This window comes from Colletotrichum godetiae (assembly GCF_030913485.1).
Source record: "Colletotrichum godetiae strain CBS 193.32 chromosome Unknown BDP55scaffold_4, whole genome shotgun sequence".
NCBI classification, from domain to species: domain Eukaryota; kingdom Fungi; phylum Ascomycota; class Sordariomycetes; order Glomerellales; family Glomerellaceae; genus Colletotrichum; species Colletotrichum godetiae.
This window is the reverse complement of record NW_026851252.1, coordinates 672,294-694,156: the sequence shown is the minus strand read 5'-3', so window position 1 is coordinate 694,156 and position 21,863 is coordinate 672,294. Positions and strand designations below refer to the sequence as shown.

The window sequence follows — 21,863 nt, the reverse complement described above, 5'->3', positions numbered from 1 at the left end:
GAGGCCCGGGGGAGCATCGAAAATTTCCTGTCATCGCCAAACGCTCAGCCTGGTGGGTTTGGCCCGACTTGGTTTGGTCTAGTTCTGAACAAACCACGAACGATGTTGTACAAACATGCCTTGGATTGATACGATATGCAGCGATTCAGGCCAGTGGCCAACACTTGAATCTTTTACACCTTGGACACACCAGCACGACCAGAAGCCTTGGACGGATGTCGGACGGAAATCCAGAGAGGATGGAACAGGCTTCGCATGCGATTTTGGACGGAAGGCGATTTCCTGACAGGGACGCCAAGGCTTGGTTGCTTCTTCGTCCGTACCGTTTCTTCTCATGTGTTCAAACTCTGTTATTCCTCTGCTTCATCTGCCCATGTCTATCCATACATACACTCGTCCTATCTCACCACTCATCCGCTTCCCTAAATATTCACGATGTCTTCACCTACCTAGAACCTAGAAACATGGTCACCATACCAACGCCGTTCATCACTGAGGTCATCGCAGCGGTAGCAAGCAGGGGCTAACAACTGGAAAACGGTCCCTTTACTAACGCAACTCGACTCGACTCTGACAGGGGTGCTAAGGGCGCCAAAGCAGGACACCACCACTATCCGCAGGGGGCCGTGGTTGGCAGCAGACTCCCCAAAGTGTCCCCAAGTCTCCAGGACTCCTCCTGGAGTGTCAGTCTTGAGGGGCGGTACCTTGGTTAGTCTCGTCCTCGATCCACGCTGAGCCCATGAACCCCTGAACGAAACAGACAGCAGAAGTCCAACTGTGCAAGCAGTGAAGAGAATACCGCGGACTCTCACTCAACCTTCAGTGAAAAGGGCGCCCAATGGCATTAAGTCGTTAGCGTTATGTACAGAAAATAGGAACATCATCCTTCTCCCCCATGAACAAACAGCAGGGCCTACGTAGTATACGAAAAATGGCGGGAGGCGTGGCCCTCTCGGTCGTCAGTCGACACTATCCGTACAGAACAAGTCAGTGCTTCCCTTTCCCCCCTGCAAATCTCCATACGAAGATCCGATCCACGACAGAAATCGGCATTTCTATTTTTCTCTCACAACCCATGTGGGGTCCCATTGAAACAGGTTCATTACGAATGACACTGTGACTGGTGACTGCTGCCTCTCACTCTCTCTCCCCCTGACACCACCTCCGCCCTCTCCCAGTCCTGGCAGTCCCCCTCCGAACCCACACTTGCACTCACAAAGTCTCGACACGACCACCACCAAAACGGCCCTCGTTAATTAAACCAACAGCCACAGCCACCATCTCACGCTTTGCCCATCCCTACCGCGCATCCCTACTGCGGTAGCCGTCGTCGTCACTCGTCACTCCCCATCTTGCCAGTCTGTCACTCAGCAGACGGGAATATCTCGAGTCCGCTTTGCCGATAGTGCCCGAAGCCGGCGACGGTCTGCCGTTTCTCTGCCTCTGTTTCTTCTTATCCACTTGGAAAAGACAATTAGATAAAAGAGAGCGACAGGCTCACTTATCAGATAGCCATCAAGCAGATGACTGGGACTTTGCTTGTCCCCTCTCCATACGTCCCAAGCCCTTCCAAGGCCTTTTCTCGTGTCAAACCCTTGATTTCCCTTACCATATCTTAGGTAAGAGTGTCCACGACAAGAGGAATGGAAGGCGCAATACCATACTGTAACTCGTGACCAACGCCTTTTGCTTTTCACGTGGGACCGTCGGCCCTAGGTAATACGGATTGAGCACAACATATGTAACAAACGATATCCATGGTGCCAATTCACGTAATTCGAAATACCGTCCGCTCCCCCTGCCAATATCGCTGGTGGCAGTAGATCCTCTCTCCTCCTCGCTCCCCGGATCCCCCATCCGAGCCGTTGGGAAACAATTAAAACAAGAGAACCCGTCCGTCACTTGACAGCTCGTTTCCTCCTACATTTCAATCAACGGCCTAGAATGGGGGGGAAGACAGGTGGAGTAAGGGAAGGGGCTCAAGCAATGCGGCATCCACGGCAGAGGTAGCGAGCGCATTGAGCGCGAACGGTCGTCGAAACGAGCACACCACCCAAAGAAAAATTCCGATACGGAGGGACCTATCCGTAAGTCTGCCATTATCTGTCCTCTTAAGAACGGGAGGAAGAGAACGAGCGTTTGTCGCAAAAAAAAAAAATCAGAAGGAAGAATGGCAGGGGCTCCTCGTCTTGTCCCGTTCAAGGGGGCGGGCCAAACGGCAGACCACCTTACCTAGGGAAACTCTATCACTCTCCGTACCTGATCGACACGTCTAGGACGTCTTTAATATAGGTAGGTGGGCAGTCCCACGTAGTTGATTAGTGCTGTGTGCCCGTCCTACCACACTCAAAGTTCCAACAACTCAGAAAACCTTTCCATCACTGACAGGCCTTAATCTTACCAGCTAAATCACCCAGCCGTGATATACTTTCCCTCCCAGTGACCATCTACTACCTTGGCTCTTAATTACTTGCAGAACGCCGCCCGAGCTCTGCCCATTGCCAGGATTTGACTGCTTGTATCCCCGTGTCAATCTTCATGCTGCCATACTCACGAATGTCTACACCACTAAGGTGCGCTCTTAAAGTCTCGAAAGACTGCTGAGGTTACAACATGAGATGAATAAATGAGGAAGAGAAGAGACTGCTGAAATCACGCTCGTATCGTTGTATAAGCAGGGACCCGCGGCGCAAACATCCTAATTTTCAGGTCAGATTGAATGGTCTCACCTGCACATCACCATTTACGTGTACCGTTTAGACAAGTCTCATTTGATGACTGACGTTGGATGAGCTTAGTCTCACGGTCGCTATTCACGGTCGCAACTCTCCCATTGGGTTGAGGTTTATGTGCGAAAGCAGCAACTTGTTTGTATCATGGCTTGCAGAGCTTGATACATTTGACTCAGACAGAAGTTAGGTTAACATTCACCAAGTCAAGTAAAATGAAATATGCGTGTTCTTCGTCAGATATCTCAGGTAGAACTATGCAGGCCGCTCCTTTTGAGAAAACAGACGCCTCAGCTTGCTGTCATGAAATATTTCCCTTCAAGCCAGAGTCCCAAAGTAGCTGATCATCAAGTAGATATCCCAACGGATGCAGACGTTGATCTCGTCCAACTCTTTCTCAATAGTATCTTCAGAAAAGCAGGCATACACTTCACCTTGCTAAGCGGGCCGTTCTTGGTGACCAAATTCATGGCCACCTCTCGAGTCCTTGAGACGTCTTATTGTACAAGATCGATCGTAACCACGAAGGTGATCGCATCGCTTTTGAGCCCCATTTTACGCCAGAATCCACCAATATCGCAAGAGAACAGAGGGGGTATCGAAAAGCTCCAGGGAAGGACGGTATCTGGGGGTATGTCGTTCGTGGAATTGCCAGGTCACCGCCTGGAAATGGTTGGAAGTTGGGAAAGCTGTAAGTCAGTGGGAACAACAATTTAGGAAACCTACCTCGAGGGCTATGTGGTCGCGCCGATTGCGATGCCCTACTTGCCGGGTATATCGTCCACGTCTTCGAAATGTCGGTGGCCATGAAATCGGGCTGTTTGTTGGTCTAGTCACCGGACTGGTCAACGTCGGGAAGCGGAAGCCCAGTGGACCTAGATCCGATCGCGTCGAGTGATACACCAAAAGGGGTTAGTTGGGATGTTATCCAAAGCTCATGGGCGACGACGCTTGACGTCTAACAGAAAGTTAGCTCATTATGTTCGTCATATTTTGAGCCTCTTCCGCGTACCTTGTTGAGCTTCAGCATCCAGCAGGTCGTCCACATCCGACCTCTGGCGTTTGCCAGAGGCTGAAGGGGACTCTACGGTAATCTCATCATCCCCTTGCCCGGAAAATTCTCTCCAGTCAATCTCTGCTAGACCATCGTCTTCGACGGTGGCCTCAGGTCCATGGTCCTCGGTATCAAGTAGGTCGGCGTTCAGATCAAGTTCGTTCTCGTAGGTGACCTCTTCGTCCCCGTTCAAGGTAGACGTGGCACTGGTGTTAGGGGTTACCTTTTCTGCGGAGCTTTCATTGGCGTTGTCGACGATCTGATCTGCGATGAACGCTGCGTCTGCATCGTCAAATATGTTATGTGCGTCAGCAGCAGTGCTGAGGGCAGCCGCTTCCTGAGTTCCCAACGCGAGTAAGTCGGTTTCATCGATCTCTGGAGCTTGGGTTCTAGCGTCAGCGTCTGCAGTCGAAGAAAATGTGATGCTGGATTCTGAATAAGATTGCAAATGGCGGAATGTTCTTTGCGAGAGCAGTCCCTCGGGAAGCGCCAACTGCAAATTGCCGAAGGGAGAACGCCCTCGCTGTCGAGCAGATTCCTTGGTCACTCGCACCAAGGACTCGAACCGAAAATCGTCTTCCTCCGCCATCTGGTCTGCGACAATGGTCGAAGTGCAAGTGGCGCAGAGACAGAAATGAGGGTAGAAGCACAGAGTGACATGAGAAAGGTCGTCATTACCTGTCTCCCCATTCTCTTGGGGCTGCTGATCCTCCGTTACATCTTCCACGTCGCCGTCTTCAACGACGCTCATGTCTGCAACTGCGGTGGATTCGTCCATCAAAGAAGCCTCGGTATCAACCATGGTAGCCTCAACATCCAGCATCGAAATAGCGCTCTCGTCTGGCTGCAAGGAATCCTCCCCAGTGGCGTTCTGCGACTGGATATCGTCTTCCCCAGTGATGCCATCGCCGACATCGTCGTCTTCGTTGATCTCCTCATTCTCGCCTTCGGCATCATCCAAATTGTGCTCACCGTGTCCGCTCTCGGCGGGAGATTGCGGCCAAGCGGCAGCATCAGCGTTATCTTCTTCTCCTATCAGGTCAGGCTCATCATCCATGATCTCGGGCACCTCGCTCTGTGCGCGAGATGCGAAATAGTAGCTAATTTCATCGAGTCCTTTGCCATTATAGGCATCGTCAACGAGCGAAAGCCAGCGCTTCTTGCAATTAGGCCGCGTTGTCAGGTATGCATAAAGTGGCTTGGATGCATCGGCATTCTGGTTTTTGACCAGTGAGTCGAACACGGAAATAATCTGGCCCAATGTGATGTCCGAGAAGACCTCTGCTTGGCTAGACTTTGAACATGTTAGCAGAGCTTGTGTTTTGGGCGGATGAGAACTTACTTCGGTGAACTCAAGGCCAAGCTCGTCGATTTGAAACACAAGCTCGTCAAAAGGGCCCAACTCGTTGGCAAGCTCTCGACGGAAGCCTGCCAATACGCCCTCCATTTTGCAGTGCAATAAAGACAGGTCATTGAAAAAACACTCTTTGCCTTGGCTGTCCGGGGACCCATAGAAGAAAGGATAGTCGATGCCCTTGTACGAGACAGTGACGACAGGGATTTCCATCTCTTCGTTAGTGGGCGTCTCTACCGATACAGACGATCGCTCGTCGGCAAGAACTTCGTCATCGAATTCCACGTGCTCGCGGATAGATGAGTTTTCAGCAGCTGCGTCGTAGTCTTCGGTGTTGACGACATCATCAGGGGTCTCCTCGTCAGTGACCTGGTCAGCGTTGGCAACGGCCATGATGCTCTCAAGCTCTTCCTCGGGCTGCGATTCCATATCTTCGCCCATTGGATGATCCTCAACATCCTGCTCCGTCGGGAAATCGCCGTCGGTCTCTTGGAGGTCTGGAGGATGCTCTGGTTGAGTATCACTGGCGTCCACTACGGCATCGACGGTTGCTACGTTGCTGCCGTCGTTGAAGTCTATCTCGTGCAGGTCATTGACTTCCTCGTCTTGGGGTTCGACAGCTTGCTGTTCATCTAGACCAGCACCGGCATCGTTAACGTCAAACAGGTCTAGGTTTGCGCCCAAGTTGTCTGCATTATTTGAAGAATTCGCAAGCTCTTGGTCGGCTTCGTGGGCTTCCGTTTCTTCTTGTTCCCCAGCATTTCTCGCGGGGCTCAGGCCGCTTTGTGGGAACCCTTCCCTCTCTTCCACTAGTTCCCATTCCTCTTTCTCAAGGGTGATGGGGGTCTCATCTTGATTGTTCTCGTCCTGGTTGCTCTCGTCCTGGTTGCTCTCGTCCTGGTTGCTCTCGGCCTGGTCGTCCTCGCCCTCGTTTTCTTCGTCCTGGGCTACGTCCTCATCGTTTGCCGGGCCGTCTTCCCAACTGATCTCATTCACAGCGACCAAAGCATCTGCGGGCTCGGCAACATCGGCGTAGGCAAGAGATTCATCTTCGTTTACGTAAGAGTCTTCAACTTCTATCGCGCTAACAGAATCAAGGTCATGAACTCCAAGCCCATCAGTGGGGTCTAGGTCGCCGGGCTGTAGCGATGCATCGGCGGCAACAGAAACATCATCAGTTTCTGCATCGGCATGTTCGTCGATGGTCTGGTGTTCCGGCTCTAAGGTGCTCGTTTCAACGTATCCCACTTCCTCAGCGACGAAGTGGGCATCGGCGGGAACTGAGGTGACGTTGGCGCCTTTTATGACGACGGCAGGAGCTGCCGAATCGTCCTCCGAATAGTCAATATACTCCTCTTGGAGCTGGCCCTCAGAGCCTAGGGTTGAGGCTGGGGCTGCTTCGGCAGTCATCCCTGCTACAACCGGGAGTTCGTACAGCGATGTCTGGTCTCGCGGTCGAGATTACGTTGCCTCTGTCGGGACGCTCGTCTCTTTATCTGGCAGGTTCGGGTCGTGAGAATTCGGATGTCCGCTCGATGACGCTGACGAAAGCCAACGGGTCAGGTATGAGCTAGAGGTCGCTTCGGTAGTATTTCGTGTGTATGGAGTTCTGAGTTTCCGGTGTGTTATCCTTTGAAGGTAGCTCCCGTGGGTATGGACTGAGGAAGGGAAGGGAGCTTTGGTAAAACAAAGGGTATGAACATGGCGGGTTGAGGAACAAGACGCATGAGGTGGAGTTGACCGAGGCGCGTGGGAATTTAAAAAACGGTGCCAGGTACAACCCATCCACCCCTCTACGTGCCGTAAGCGCAGGTTGACGCGCCTTCTGGAGGCAGCTGCCGCTTTACCATTTACGGATTAGTGCGAGCTGCTGTACGTAAGGTTGTGTGGTCCGTGCACTGGCCAGATTCACAATTCCGACCTCAATATTCAAGCTCCCAATGTGGTCCCTCCTTCGGCCTGGACCTTGAAGTCGAGTTGCGACAGTCCACCTACATCCTCAATTCGCTCTATACCTGTCACCATACTCCGCCAAAATGGTAAGAGGCGTCTTGCGGTACTTGCTCTTTGGATATTGGCATGCTAACGCTCTCAGGTCGTCCTCGCAGCTTCGATTTGCACCCGCGGCGGGAAAGCTGTCCTCTCCCGTCAGTTCAGGGAGATGCCACGATCCCGCATTGAGGCCCTCCTCGCGTCCTTCCCGAAGCTCGCCGACAGCGGCACCCAACACACGACCGTCGAACAAGACAATGTGCGCTTCGTCTATCAGCCCTTGGACGAGCTTTACATGGTTCTCATTACCAACCGCCAATCCAACATCCTCCAAGACATCGATTCCCTGCACCTGTTCGCTCAGGTTGTGACCAGCACATGCAAGAGCCTCGACGAGAGAGAGATTCTGAAGAATGCATACGAACTTCTCAGCGCCTTCGATGAGCTGGTGACGCTTGGATACCGCGAGAACTTGACCATCAGCCAGATCAAGACGTTCCTCGAGATGGAGAGTCACGAGGAGCGGATCCAGGAGATCATCGCACGAGTCCGTTTGACCGATACCCAGTACCTGGAGATACATCATACTGATTGTAAGGATAGAACAAGGAGCTGGAGGCGACAGAGGAGCGCAAGAGGAAGGCCAAGCAGCTGGAGATGCAGCGGAAAGAATCGGCTCGAGCTGGCCGCGTTGGTGGTGGTATGCCCAGAACGCCCAACTACCCGACTTACACCCCCCCTACGCGCCCGACCCCGACGGATACGTACGACTCTTACGAGGCTGAGAAGAACAAGACGTTCAACAAGTAAGTGACTTATGGGTAATGCGTGGCGGTGGCCGCCCGCTAACATCCACAGGCTGAGTGCCCCGAAGGGCAAGGGTATGCAACTCGGCAAGAAGTCGAAGACCAACGACATGTTCGAGCGCGTTCGAGGCGAGATGGGGGCCGAAGTCGATGATACCCCCCTTGTTACACCAACCCCAGCTCACGTTCCCGAGCCTGCGGCAGAGTCTCGTGTTTCCTCTACTCTTGACCGTGACGCCATTCACATCGTGGTCAACGAAGCTATCAGTGCCAAGTTGTCGAGAGAGGGTGCCCTGAACTCTCTTGCGATAAGTGGTGACTTGAACCTCCGTATCTCGGACCCGAGCTTGACCAAGGTCAAGCTGAACCTGACTGCCAACGCTTCCCACGGTGCTCAGTTCCGCACGCACCCCAACGTCGACAAGAACCTGTTCAACAGCACTAAGACCATCCAGATGAGCAACACTGCCCGCGGCTTCCCTACCAACCAGTCAGTCGGCGTGCTGCGTTGGAGAGCAACGGCCAAGGCAGACGACACCAGCGCCTGCCCCATTACGTTCACTGTTTGGATCAACAAGGATGCAGACAAGTACAACATGACGGTCGAGTATGAGCTCACGGGCGGCGACACATTGAAGGATGTTAGCGTGATCATCCCTTACCAGGCCAGCGAGCCTGTGGTATCGAGCTTCGATGCTTCGTATGAGGTTTCTGGCGACTCACTGGAGTGGAACATTGGCACGGTTTCGGATGAGAACCCTAGCGGTTCTTTCGAGTTCGAGGCCGAGACCAATGACGAGAACGACTTCTTCCCAATGACGGTCAGGTTCTCAAAGACCTCTCCCTTCATCGATGTTGACGTAAGTTGATCCTCGACAGTTTCTATTTGTTCGGAAGCTAACGCACAAACTAGGTTACCACTGTCTCTTTGATTGAAGAGGACGAGGAGGTCACTTTTTCCAAGGAGATTAAGTCTCACGCAGACAACTTCCTAATCGAATAGAATGTAGCTGCTTTTATATTGAGACTGGAGCGGGATAGTCAGGGGTAGCAAAAGCTAGGCGCCAACTGATGAGTTTTCCAAACAGCGGGTTGACTTGTGGTGCTGGGAAACGGCCACGATATTTGGCTGCATGAAATGAAACGTATCTTAGAGAGTCTAGGGGATGCGAAAGCTCCGAGTCAAAGAAGTTATTTATCGACTAACATCGTCTTTGCCCTGGACCATATTGCTTCAAAGGAAAAAAAGTATTTCACTGCGATCGAGGTGATGATCCACCACGTCTTGCAGTGACAGTCTTGCGCGGGGCGCTAGCCCATCCTTGTCAGTGGCAGGTACATGGAACGCTGGGTGCAGTTCCCGCAGAATGAATGGGCGGGCGGGACCTACGAAGAAGTACCTACCTGATGTACCTCAGCTCACACTTCAAGATTTGTAAAAGTCGTGAACCTTCCAAACAACAACAGCTACTTGCGCGAAGCAGATTCGCCGAACCCAATTGAACTACGGATTTTACAATTCGATTTCGTGAAAGTCAATAATCAAACGCCTGGTATTTGCTGTCAATAATTCGTCCCACGGGACTAGCAATGGTCCTTCGAGAAGTCATCACTCCCCTGTCAATACGGATAGCTTCGTATATTCGAAATGGACGAGGCCATGCAGCTACGGCATTACAGCGATACCAAGTTCGACCACCGTGTCGCCCAAGGCTTCCCATGCAGTAATCCAACGGTTGACCTCTCGGTCAGCTGGGACGCACAAGGGAAGAATCTTTTGATCTATCGCCCCAGAGAACACGTTGTGTCCAAAAGCCACCAGTTCGCGAAGCCAGGTCAACAGGCTCCAGAGCCTCAAGCTGTGAGATGGAAACCAGACGGTACAAAGATATCCTCGACTATACTAGAGAGCAGTTTCTAATTCGATCACAGGCCAATTTCTTGCTGTGGGTTGGAGTGACGGGTACGTGAGGTTGATGGGCCTGGAGAACAACAAGGCTGCACATCACATTCGCGTTTGTGGGGATGACACCGCGGCGCCAAGCATCACTCACATCGGCTGGTCGCGCAACATAGTGGGCAGATCGCAGAAGCAAGCCCGGCAGCCGCCTCCACAACCATGGCAAAAACTCATGTCAGAGGAACTGAATTTACCCGGCAGCCCGGCCCCGTTAGATCTTCCTCGAGAGCTCGCCTTCTTAGAGGTAGACTCTGCATTACCGATAATCAGTCCTCTACCTAGTTCCAGCGCCGGTGCAGGGTGAGTATAGTCTGCTGTGATTCAGATTCTGTTGCTGACTGTGGCTTTAGCGAAGATGGCTTGGTGTTCACATTAAGAACTGGCATAGACTTCCTGTTCCAGCCTTTCAACACAGAGGACAGTGACCAAGTCTTTGTCATGGTGGTAGGCACGAGTGATGGCCGCCTCCATATCAGCATCTACGATTCCTTCGTCATCGGCGACTTCCGATACACGCTTCCCAGCTCCATGTACAGACCAGGTGTTCTTCAGCTCATCCAACATGCCTCTCATCCAGAGGTGTCCACCCACGCTCTCCTCCTAAAGTCCTCAGCCGATAACGACCAGGCAGTATACTTGGTTCCCATGGATCTGCCCTTCATACCCTCGTCGCCCATCAACATCTCTCTCCTAGCGTCAAAGCTCACCACGTTACAGAAGCTGCTGCGTTATGTTAAGCAGACGCAGCTCCACATGCAAGTAGAGTATAAGAACACAAGGGAGCTGCCGTCCAAATTCTTACGAAGTGTCGAAGGAGACTTGGAACAGATAGCACATGGGCCGACAAATATTGTTCAGGCTCTTTACCACACAGTTGTCACTGGCCATGCACATGAGCCACTCCGAGAATGGTTGGTTGATAGTTTGGCCGAGCGCGTAAGTAGACGCTTTTCTCGCTATGAAATGTGCAACTGACAGCTTTTCAAGGGTCACAAGCGATGGGACAAGGCCGTGACTGCGGGACTGGAGAATTTGCGCGGGTTAATACATGAAAATCTCCTCCCATCATTGGAAAGATGCGCCATCATTCTCAGTCGCCTTCGTGGCCTTGCTCAGTTTTACGACTCGCGCGACGATATTGGCTTCTCTGTGGCCCAAATCACCCGCGCAATGGACATAGTGTCTTGCCTTACAATGGTTGGACACAAGATTCTCCTGAACGTCATGGACGAACTCGACCTCTTCCATGCCTTCTCCACGTGGATGCGATTCCAGATTGACCGTTTTGCGGCTCCGAACTCGGCGAGCGAAGAATTGACGGAAAAGGAGGCTACAATGGAGAACAGCAAGGTTCTTATCTACGTGCAGCGCTACCTCATCGAGAGCCCCATGGCCATATTCCTGGACGAAGTGGCCACAGACGATTACTCGGCGAATTGGGAACGAGCTGAAAGCGGAACGTCAATGCTTGAAGAGCTAGATACACAGCTCAAACGCCAGGAAGAGGGACAGGCATACCTGAAGGCCTTCCCAAATGTGGGCTTCTTGGTCGACTACCTCACTGCCCGCGTGAATGGGGTGTTCAAGGATATTGCCGAAGCACAGAAGAGGAGCGTTCGATTTGGTCAGCCGACAAAGATTGGGCTGAGCCAGAAAATTGCGAAGATCGACTCTACCATGTGCTCGGAAAGACGAGACGTACGTGTTGAAGTTCCCAGCGCGAATACGTTCAATTGACATTTTTGCAGGAAGAAGTTGTTGGCCTCACCTTCACCGCCGTGACCGAAGAGGGTCGGGATCAAGAGTGTCAGTACTTTCTCGCGACTACCAGCCAGGTCTCACATTAACTAACAGCTTGACAGTCTTCGTCTTCCGAACATCTATTCGCATCATCAACGGTATCAGCAGCAGCGTCGCCACGACAGTTGCTGCCCTATCTGTAGACGATGGAAAGATCGCCGAGGTCAAGTTCATGAACAGCACTTCGTTAATTCTGCTTGTGAACAGACAAGGTACACTCATAACTGCATATTCTGATACTTCTACTAAAATCCCTCTCTAGGAAACCCCGCCAATATCATAATGGTACCTGTCCAGTCTCCCAGCATCAACTACGTACCCTATCAAGAGAACAACCTACCAGGATCTACGCCTCTATCCAAACAAATCCAGGCAGGGCTCGTCACGAAAATACTCCCTGAAGACCCGTCCTTCACGCCGATACGGATGGACGTACAAAATGCCACGGACGCCCGCGGCGAAGTCCCGGCACGCGTATGCCTCCTCGGCGCCAGCCGCTCGGTCTACAAGGTCTTCAGCCTCGCGTCCGGCCACGACGACAAGGACGCTCCGCGAAAGACAGCGGCGGCAGCCGCGCGTGGCGACTAGAAGACGCTCGTGCCCCTGTCGCCAGGTAACATGTTCAGGGTGCCGCCAAAGCGGTTCACGCCGCGCAGCAAGAAGCGCATGGCTGTGCTGGATATGCGGAGGTTGGAGGCCGCCACGCTGGATGAGCTTTTCCATAGAGAGTAGGCTCGTTAGAGTGGGATGGCGGAATTTAGATGATGTGGGGTGGGTGAATAGATGAATGGGAGTAACCTTACCGAGAAAGGCATTGCTTGAGCCCCCCTAATCCCTTCATCAACGTTGGCAACGCAGGATAAGGGGTCTTTTCGTCTCCTGACAAGTAGTAGCTGCCATAAACTTTCGCAAAGGCGGTAAATTCGGCCACGATTCTCCAAGCTCTTAGGAAAGTACAGCTGCAATGAACCTTCCTCTTCTACGGATTGATTTTGTCGATCATGACATCGGAGATACATTGAGGCAGGAAAGTAAATCAGCTATTTCTCACATGAGACCACTTGCAAACCCGAAACACAACCACTACTGGGATTTTTTCTCTTCAACACAGTATTCATGCTTGAATACGGATCCAGAGACAACAGGGACGAAATTGGCGACTACCCGGACGGAGAGAAAGACGTCGAGGCTATCATCAATGGCCAGCTAGCATCCGCGCTATTAGACACTAAACAGGCCAATTTACATGCTGAGTCTTAGAGACACTCGCGGATTATACCCCCCTCGGGGTACAGGATGACACTCCCAAAGTACTCCGTCTCTTTGCAGACAAAGTCCCAGCCAAGGGACAGTTGGTCCTGCTCTCGGAGATGATGCAATATAAGCACAATCCAGCCAAGCTGAGGCAGCTTCGTGATTTCCTCGTCCAAGCCATTTTGATACCTCGTATGTATATGCCCTATCCCACTTGAATTGAAGTTAACGCTTTGCATCTCTTAGTCAAAACTCATTCAGAGCGCAAAAACGAAGAAATGTTGTCAGAGACAGAACGCTCAAATTCACTTCTTTGGGAGATTAAGTCCTATGTCAATGATTCAAAGTTGAGAAGAGATTGCCTCCTCCACGATGGCGGCCAATGTGTCGTCACCAAGTGGTTTGACAAGGGCTGGTTGGAGAAGAAGTTCTCTGGGCAGACGATGCCTCAAGGCTGTCTTAGCACCCTAGCGTGCGTTCACATCATCCCGTTCTCGAGAAAGAAACCCGACGAGCGGAAACCGATGGATGTGAGGCTTTCTGGCCGTCTTGAGGAGACTGTTTGCTATCATACTAACGAAATCTCAATAGCTTCGCACGAACGCAAAGATTTGGTGGCCGCTGTGGAGATACTTCCCTGACCTCAAGGGGAAGATCGGCCCCGACACAATCAATCAGACTGGCAACGCTTTCACGATGCAGGCAATAGTCCATGGCGATTTCGGGGACTTCGAATTTGGTTTTGAGCAGCAGCATGGTTCGGTAAGTTATCACCATCTTTGTCATAGCGTTTAATCGCAACTAAGGCCCATATAGAACACGACATACAACATTCGCTAGTTTTGCGCAAGGAACCCCGCCATCGGTCTGTTCAAAAACCACCCCGAAGTGGTAAAATTCGCTTCTGTAGATCTTGGAGTCGCGGAGCTACCAGACCCAGTCTTCTTGGACGTACACCACAGAGTAGGAGACATACTTATTATAAGTCACTAATGGATTTCTCCCCCCCTCGTATTTACCTCTGTTTCTGCCACCACTCTTCTATATCCTGAAGTACCTCTGTTATGCATATGTTCCTCGAAGAATATACTTCAAGAGATGTAAATAGGGATAACGGTAATAGTAGTGGTCTTTTACCTCGTCACATCTACTTGTCCCCTCGATGTCATTTGCTCACCAGCCTGTTCTACTTAGGAGTTTTACATTCAGAAACTTTCATTCGGGCTGGTTAGCCAGATACAGTTCTAGTAAAGGGGCGTACTTCCTCACGGGCTGGCCATTTATCGGTACTGCAAGTCAAGCTATCAGGGTTCAAGTTAGAAGGTCGCGTCTGAGGAGGGACTTGGGGGGTGGGAAGCAACTTTTCTATTCCTGAGAAGAATGATGAAATAGCATGCAAGGGCGGCGCGATGACAAGCGTACTCTGCGTATGCTATCCGTACTTCTGAACGCAATCGTTGCTATTTTCCCGATAACAGAACCTATTTACACAACATGAGTGCCTCTCCACTCATGCCCCTCCGTACTCGATGCTCGATGCTTGACGTCCCAAAGCTTCTCAAATCACTCATGCCTCATGGTCCCGTTCCTGTCCCTCCAAGCCAACCCATCCAATCTCACTTCCTCGACTTTGTAATCTCGAAGAACTCGGTGACGCCCTGCACGACAGCCTCCACGTTCATGTTGACGAGCGGCATGCGGTCATACGAGTCCTCCTTCATAATCGCCACGAGAGCAAGGTACCGATCAACCTCACGCAGCATGATAGGCCGCTGCGAGTCGTGCAAGACCATGCAGCTCTCGGCCCAGTTGCACGCAACCTGGTCCTCGACTTTGGCGTTCCAGGGCTCGGCCTCGAGACGCTTGCGCTGGCCGTCGGACCGTGGCCAGGAGCCGTAGACCTCGGTGATGTCGATGATGACGTCAATGTAGTCGGAGCAAATCTCGTAGGAAGCCATGTCGGCCGTGGCGGAGTCGGTGGCGATGTAAATCTTGGAAAGCACATCAAAGAGGTAGGCCTTTTCGAAGCGGCATGTTCGGCACAGATTAGTGAGCATGGCCTCGAGGGTGCCAAGCTGGGGGATGAGTTTCTGGATGACCTTGGAAAAGGCCTCAAAGATGGAGTGGTTGTAGATGGACGTCAGGTGGAACGTGACGGGAGCGTTTTCGAAGCCGTGGTCCGAGAGCTCGTCTTGGATGCGGATGGTGATGTCGCGCTGGATATCGAGCTTGTAGTCGTCCGATAAACCGTCGACCTTGTGGATAAAGACCTCGATGTTGATGTTTGGGTAGAAGCGCTGGAGGTTCAGGACTGTGGCGTTGAGGCGGGCTACGGCTTCGAGGTAGTCGTCCTGCGCGTCAATGACCCAGATGAGAGCGCCAATCTCGCCAAAGATGGCGTCCATGTCAAAGTTTGGGTTCTCGAAGAAGTCAATCTGGCCGGGGAAATCCCAGACCTGGTAGTCCATGAAAGATCTGAAGAAGATGGTCAGTAAAGGTTGCTCTTCACGATGGCTTGGGTTGAGTCCTTACGCCATGGAGTCCTTCTGGATACGAGCTGTCGACTCAAGGAAAAGCGTCTCGTTTGGCGGTAGCTTATGGAAGACAACGCTCGATATTGATGACTTGCCGCTCCTGCCATCGTAGTCAGTATGGACATCACCTCTGGTACCGGCATGGAAGAGTGTCATACCTTCTCTGACCCATCAAGAGGAGTCTGGGCTTCCCCTTTGCAGGGGGGCCCGGAGGCATCTCCATAATCTTGCTCGCATCCTGCGGCTGTACTCCTTGACTCTGATCGTAGACACGCTGGAGTGTTAGCCTAGCTGGACTTAAACGGCCGTTTGTTCGCAAAGAGCCCCCGTAGGAAGAAACACCCAAGCCATCGACCACTTGGGACAGCATGGAATCTATAGACTGGGGCGATTTGTCCATTTCGTAACTCAGAGGGGATCAGTGTTGAAAGTCAGTCGGCTTTCTCAGGAGCGCAACTCTTGTATAAAGGTAGACCACGAGAGCTTGAGTGCCAACGAGTTATAGTATCGCCGAGGGCGTTGCCACGCTGTAGACTGCTTGCCCTTCGTTGTTTGTTGGTGTCTCGGGAAGATGGTTGCCACAGACCAAGGGACCCCTCGATGTTTGCACGGGTTCTTTGATGAGGTCGACCGGATCTCAAGCCTGACAACGATCCGTGACGGGAATCGAGCCGTGTCCCTCAAACAGAGCTGTTGCCAGCGAGGCACCCAAAGCCTGGCTGGCCTGCCACCAAACCCTCGCATCAACTCGCTTGCGGCTCCTCCAAAGTGTCCCAATCTGAAAAGCTTGTTTTTCTCAGACACGTCGAAAAGAATACGACCGCCTTCGACGGGCACACGCAGCGGAGATCTGCCGGCTCGAGGTCTGGCGCATCTTCGTGATAAAAACGTGGCTGAAGAGCAGGGGCAAAGTTGAGAAATAGTTGGCCTTCATGCAGGCCTTTTTGAGACAGAACCATACGTCGATGCCCAATGTGTTTGAACCAGCTTTGACTCGATGCTGATCTCACTGTCGTACAAAACACCACATCATCCATGACACCGTGGCTCAGCCCTTCCCGCTTGATCTGACGAGGGACAGCGAGTTGACTACCCGTTCCCGCGGACGAACCATGTTGGCTCTCCTGTTGTCCAATGACCTCGCTGGCATGACTACTGAGGTGACGCAGAATGCAGATGCGCAGCGTATGCTGATGTTATCCGAGTTGCTAGGAGCTTGCATCCCGTATAAGGAGTGCATGCGTGTCCTCGAACGAGCTTGAGTCTACTTTCAGAAGTTCGACCCAAGAGCCCTCATCACGCGTGCCCCGGAATGTTATATAGTTGAAATCATTTTGTATTCGGGACTCGTGTTTCGAAGCCTCTCCAAGAGTGCGTAAAGGGTGAATGAGAAAGCAGGGCAAAGGGGACCGCAGCAGCTTGGGTAGGAATTCGAAGACCACAACATTAAGAAACATCAAGAACTCACTTCCATTTTCCTCTCAGACTCCCTGAACTCTTTGCTTGAAGTCCTGTTGTCTAGTTCACAAGACGCACTTGCTTTGCGCCGTTGAGCGTGAGTCGTCGTCGAGGCTCAGTCGTTGGATCACCTCACTCCACAGCGACGGCCGCTGATAGGACACTCGTTTCCCGGAATCGAGGCTGACACAGGCAGGCGCAAGAAATACGTGCCGCTCTCTTGCTTGGTAAAACCCCTTCCGACCCTCCGACAGTGGTTGTAGAGAAGTAAGGAAGCCTGTTCCGTCCGAGTACGATGTGCTGGAGGTACGTCTGACCTATCACCGAGTACGTATCTGTATGCCGTGACCGTTTCCAGGTTGCATATCGGACCTGTGGAGCGGGCAAGGCGGGTGGGCGGGAAAGGCAAGCACTACTGCGTAAGGTAGGTATTCGTAAGGTGGTAGGGGAGAATGACGATGCAGGAGCAGTGATAAGATAAACACGGCCTGAGTCGATAAAAACCCCCGTGCTGAGCGCGTTTGAGCTGGCCCAGTATTGGGCGGTTTTCCACGCAATTTAAGCGAGACCCCACCTTCCAGGTTCCAACGTACTTCATTTAGCTTCCATTGCTCATTGTCCGTGGCACATGAGGAGGCAAGGTTTCTCACCCGTTCATCTTATCACTCAAGACTCATTCGTTTGCACTCACCACCACGAGTTATGAGTTCGGTATGACGTCGATGCCCAAATTCATCACACAACTTCCCCATGAAGCTTCAAAAAGATCACTGGATTAAGAACTTGGAACCAATTAATCCTGTCTTATGATAGTTGGTCATTACATATATCTATATACATCATGTCTCAAATACCATTAGAAGGTCACTGGGAATGCAAAAATCATGGATCAAATGAAGGTTAATGATGCGAATGAAGTGTAATGATAAGGTTGATATAATTAGTGAATGCCTAGTTTTGGCATGTATGAGATTGATTGAGACGAATACAGATCAGTCTGCCTCTCAACCATTAAACTCCTACTATTAGACACAGGTGCGATTACAAATGATAGAATTCCAAGACTATGACTCCAGCATGCCCGAGCGGGCTGTAATGCAGAACTCCGTCTCCCTTTTTATCGATGCAATGCTCTGTTCCTTGACGTCATCAGTTCCAATTTGACCACTGCTCCAGACCCGATAAAGAGCACAATACAAAACAAAGAGAAAGAGAGACTTCAGTTGGGAGATAGAAGGATCACCGTTTACGATGCAACGGTAGGCATAGGCGCGGGCGTGTTCCTAGGGGAGCGAGAGAACAGCGCAGTGACGAAGCTGCTCTTGCGCTTTGCCACCTTGGACTTCTTGAGAGATGCTGAGGAATTGGTAGGCGCCTTCTCGACTTCCTTGATAGGCGCATCAAGCTTCTCATCGGGGACCGCGGCCGGGGTCTTGTTGGCATGTACCTCGGGGATGGGAGGGATAGGGGGCGCATCGGTTGCGCTGTGCGGAGGAGTAAGCTCATGGGGAGGAGGCATGACCGAGTCTTTGCGGGGAGCAACGGATTCTCTTCTGAAGTCAAAGACAGAGCCCTTCCTGCCTCCGACAATGGAGCCGTGGCGCAGAGCTGACATGGACTGCAGGACTGTCAGCATATCTCATATTGGATCATGATTATCATGATACACACCTTGCCGCTGATGCTCTTGCGGTTGCGGCCACGGCGCTCGGCAATGGTCTCTTCCTCCTCGCCAGTCATCTCCGCAATGTGAGAAGCGGTGGTCTTGCTGTTGACAGCCATGTTCTCTGCCGGGACTTCGACGAACTTGACGAATCCACGGACGGGTGCAACGCCAAGAGCTTCGTGGAGGTGCTTCTGGAGCAAGGCCGTGTTTCTCTTGTTCTTGGTTACGCCGACCTCGAGCGGTAATGCATGGATCGACATGGTGTAGGCCGGTTCAAAGGTACCTCCAAAGAGCATGCATGCCCCATGTTGCAGGTTGACCACGATCGAAGTTACTGGCCGCTGGTATCTAACCGACAGCTGATATGAGAAGTCTGTGATAAAACTGAACTCGTCATTGATCTGTGCAAGGTGTGTTAATCGGGAACCCTCTGCTCGTGACGCAGAAAAGCACATACAATGACGTTGGTGCGGAGCTCTGCCATCACGATGGCCTCCGCATAGGCGCGGTCCTTGATAACATTGGACTCTCTGTCGCCCTGGAAGGCCTCCTCATAGTAAGAGCTGCGGCGTTTAGCCATGTCGGCCTGCGTCTTGGATTTTCTATTGTTGTTGCGAGTGTCGCCAGGCAGAGAGTGAACGACGTCTCGAGTAAGACCGTCCCCTTCGACAATAGGGGTGGGTGCCGTGGAGGGACGACGACTCATCCTTCTCTCGGCAAAAGACATACCGCCGACCTGCGAAAGACGTTTATTCTCGGGGGTGACGGGTGGGTGAGAGGGAATCTTCTCGTTGGTCGTGCTAGGGGTGACAGAATCCGCGGGAGGGGAAGATGGCGGGGAGACAGGGTCGGTCATTTTTTTTTGGCAACGATACTCGAAGGCCCGAGGCTGAGATAAAGGTGTTTCGACGGTGCTTAAGAATTGGGCTGATGTATCAGACGTGGCTGTCTGGGAACGGCGTCTTTCACTAGTAGCAGCCGTGTTAGTGTCGCCCATCGGCCAGAAACCACCTAGCTCGACACGTACCGAAGAAACACCAACCGCTATCGTCGAGTGATGTTGGCGAACTGAGCGAGTCTGGACAACTAGATTCCCCTTGGACTTGGCGTAATATGTTCAGCTGTCAAGAATGCAGTGTAGATAGGTCGAGCGGACGACGCGCACGGAGTCTCTCGTACTCGAGACGGCTAGGGCTGGAAACAGTCGCCGAAATGATAAAGGCGCAGAAGGTCGATGCAAAGAACCAGCCACTGAGAGAGGAGTCGGGTTGCCGATCCTACAAGATGTGGCAAGGAAACGAGACGCGCTGGGCGGGATACGGCGGAGTTCCGAAAGTGATTGATATGGGAAACAAACAGCTGGACGAACGAACAAAAGCAGGATCCGACTGCCTGGTGACTCGGGGGACTATTATATGAGGTGAAGATGGCTGGTGCTAGCTGTTGCTGGTCGTCAGCCTGAGGAGCTATGAATACGCGAGTCGTTGGGACGGAATCGATGCAGAGGCGGTTAGCCACCCAGAAACGCAAGGAAATGGTTGAAAACGGAAAGAGCCAAGGCCAAATGCGCAGTCTACGCCTTTCTTCCCACATGACGAAGCCCGGTTTCAACGCAAGACAGGTCGATCAGAACGAACGGAAGGAGGAAAGATGGAGAAAGAAAGCGGGCTGGACTGGACTGGACTGGACTGGACGAACCTTGCCCAAGCTCGCATCTTCCTTTGCCTCACCTGGATATCGGTGTTCTGATTTTGAGGTACGTTACGTAGGTAGGGCAACTTGCCTCATCTAGTTTTTTGGTTTGGGAAGATGCGGTAGCAGGCCGTAACTTATCTGGCCAGGTAACAAACTACCTACCTTACCTTGACTAGAGTGAATTTGTGGAAGGGCTGTACCTCATATTGATTGACCACGCGATATCTGGAGGCGAGGCATGGCCGTGTTACCTAAAATTGTCTACATCTAGGCTACAACATGTGTGTTGCCAGGGTTCTCCGTTGATTGCGACCGTGGAGTTTGGGTGTGCGTGGCACACGACATGAACAACCTGGAAACCCGCAATCATCCTACCGTGCCTTCGTTCATTCATACCTTACCTCTGCCATTCTCGACCGTGTTGCCCGCAGCGTAACTCACCAAGCTGCATGTCTGCGACACGAGAGATTGCTTGGGATTCCGCAGGTCTGGAGCCTTCCCGCTGCCGTTAGTGCTAAAGGGGCATGGACCAGAGACATGGTCAAAGGCAGTCTAGGTACGGAGTAGATACCAGAAATTCAGGGTTCAGGACCCGAGGGCCGGCTCTGGAATGCAAAAGCGCCTGAATCGGTCTACGGCGGTAGACTGTGGTGCCTGAGATATCGGTAGACGAGAGCGAGAAGGGGTAAGGCCAAAGGCACGCCGCAGCCAGCTGCTCGGCCAGCCGCATCATGGACTGTGCGACATCCGGAAAGCGCTGACAAGAGGGGGGAGGGGGAAAGAAGTTGTTTGCTGATTCCGCGTGATTTGTGGGGGGGGGGGGGGGGGGGGGGGAAGTCTGCTTCCTCTGGCTCTGGACTCTAGAGCCGTCTGGATTTGTTAGACACGCTCACGGCTGAAGTGTTGGTCGTCGAGTCCGTCACGTCCGTCTGACTCCGTCTTTCGACCCTGCTTGCGCCGTCTTGACAGGAACGAGGCCGGCTCAAAGACGAACAAGTCAATACAATGGAGACACGAATTGGCAACAAGCGGGTATGTTTCTGCTGGGGTCGACGGAGTTGGTAAAGATTGGACGGAATGACCATGTTTCCGGGGAGTCTAAAACATGGAAAATGTGAAGCCATGAGCACTGGGGGGGCACTCAGGTGGGACACGCAGACTGCAGCTAGGCCCAGGTACGTACCGGAGAAAAGATGAAATATGGGGCGCGCTAAGGATGGGGTTATGGGCAGAATACACGGGCTACGGCCACTTCCTGTTAGTTCGAGGGCCAAAGCGGCACTCACCTCATTTTGATTCTTGTTCCATCCCAAGTTCCCAACACCGACTTCACCAAGCACGCGCTGTGCTTTCGGGCCAATCGTTCCGCGTCCACCTGTCGCCCGGCAGCCCCTAGCCGCCCTAGCCGTCGTCGTCAGTCGTGCATCTAACCTGGCGTAGCGACTCCCGAGTCCCCCCCCGCGACCTTTGCACGGTTGGGCTGTCTCTCGAGTCTTTGGTGGCTTGAAGGCGTCTCACTGAAACTCAGAGATAGGAGGCAGGCATGCTCCCGACGATAGGA

At 52.4% G+C, this 21,863-nt stretch overlaps 6 protein-coding genes across 6 annotated transcripts; 3 read left to right on the top strand and 3 right to left on the bottom strand.

Annotated features, from left to right (window-relative positions):
• Window positions 1-3,664: 3,664 nt before the first annotated feature.
• BDP55DRAFT_723944 (uncharacterized protein) lies at window positions 3,665-6,547 on the bottom strand (the record flags this gene model as incomplete). Its single annotated transcript, XM_060578821.1, has 3 exons — window positions 3,665-3,687; window positions 3,742-5,077; window positions 5,126-6,547. 3 exons carry the CDS (start codon window positions 6,545-6,547, stop codon window positions 3,665-3,667), a joined length of 2,781 nt encoding a protein of 926 aa, XP_060435033.1.
• Window positions 6,548-7,098: 551 nt separating this feature from the next.
• On the top strand, window positions 7,099-9,198 carry BDP55DRAFT_646719 (adaptor complexes medium subunit family protein). Its single transcript, XM_060573725.1, has 5 exons — window positions 7,099-7,176; window positions 7,233-7,676; window positions 7,733-7,935; window positions 7,988-8,795; window positions 8,849-9,198. The coding sequence occupies exons 1-5, from the start codon at window positions 7,174-7,176 to the stop codon at window positions 8,936-8,938; spliced, it is 1,548 nt and encodes a 515-aa protein (XP_060435032.1). The 5' UTR covers window positions 7,099-7,173; the 3' UTR covers window positions 8,939-9,198.
• Window positions 9,199-9,583: 385 nt separating this feature from the next.
• Window positions 9,584-12,283, top strand: BDP55DRAFT_690269 (anaphase-promoting complex component Cut20/Apc4; the record flags this gene model as incomplete). The annotated part of the gene is made up of 7 exons (XM_060576842.1): window positions 9,584-9,815; window positions 9,868-10,195; window positions 10,246-10,831; window positions 10,883-11,593; window positions 11,644-11,701; window positions 11,758-11,907; window positions 11,958-12,283. The coding sequence occupies 7 exons, from the start codon at window positions 9,584-9,586 to the stop codon at window positions 12,281-12,283; spliced, it is 2,391 nt and encodes a 796-aa protein (XP_060435031.1).
• A 944-nt stretch (window positions 12,284-13,227) lies between these two features.
• On the top strand, window positions 13,228-13,942 carry BDP55DRAFT_710970 (uncharacterized protein; the record flags this gene model as incomplete). The annotated part of the gene is made up of 3 exons (XM_060578169.1): window positions 13,228-13,479; window positions 13,541-13,711; window positions 13,790-13,942. 3 exons carry the CDS (start codon window positions 13,228-13,230, stop codon window positions 13,940-13,942), a joined length of 576 nt encoding a protein of 191 aa, XP_060435030.1.
• Window positions 13,943-14,565: 623 nt separating this feature from the next.
• On the bottom strand, window positions 14,566-15,883 carry BDP55DRAFT_542051 (Gtr1/RagA G protein conserved region-domain-containing protein; the record flags this gene model as incomplete). Its single annotated transcript, XM_060568279.1, has 3 exons — window positions 14,566-15,424; window positions 15,482-15,583; window positions 15,642-15,883. The coding sequence occupies 3 exons, from the start codon at window positions 15,881-15,883 to the stop codon at window positions 14,566-14,568; spliced, it is 1,203 nt and encodes a 400-aa protein (XP_060435029.1).
• Window positions 15,884-17,864: 1,981 nt separating this feature from the next.
• BDP55DRAFT_646713 (Tautomerase/MIF superfamily) lies at window positions 17,865-19,471 on the bottom strand. Its single transcript, XM_060573724.1, has 2 exons — window positions 18,613-19,471; window positions 17,865-18,559 (listed from the first exon to the last, which is right to left on the bottom strand). Exons 1-2 carry the CDS (start codon window positions 19,060-19,062, stop codon window positions 18,188-18,190), a joined length of 822 nt encoding a protein of 273 aa, XP_060435028.1. The 5' UTR covers window positions 19,063-19,471; the 3' UTR covers window positions 17,865-18,187.
• Between the last annotated feature and the right edge of the window lie 2,392 nt (window positions 19,472-21,863).

Bases quoted from the DNA above. Each gene is read 5' to 3' on its own strand.
- BDP55DRAFT_646719 (XM_060573725.1), top strand. The intron at 7,677-7,732 runs GTCCGTTTGACC...TTGTAAGGATAG, and splicing joins TCCAGGAGATCATCGCACGA to AACAAGGAGCTGGAGGCGAC. The intron at 7,936-7,987 runs GTAAGTGACTTA...TAACATCCACAG, and splicing joins AAGAACAAGACGTTCAACAA to GCTGAGTGCCCCGAAGGGCA.
- BDP55DRAFT_646713 (XM_060573724.1), bottom strand. From the start codon at position 19,062: ATGTGCTTTTCTGCGTCACGAGCAGAGGGTTCCCGATTAACACACCTT. The intron at 18,560-18,612 runs GTGTGTATCATG...ACAGTCCTGCAG, and splicing joins GCAAGAGCATCAGCGGCAAG to TCCATGTCAGCTCTGCGCCA.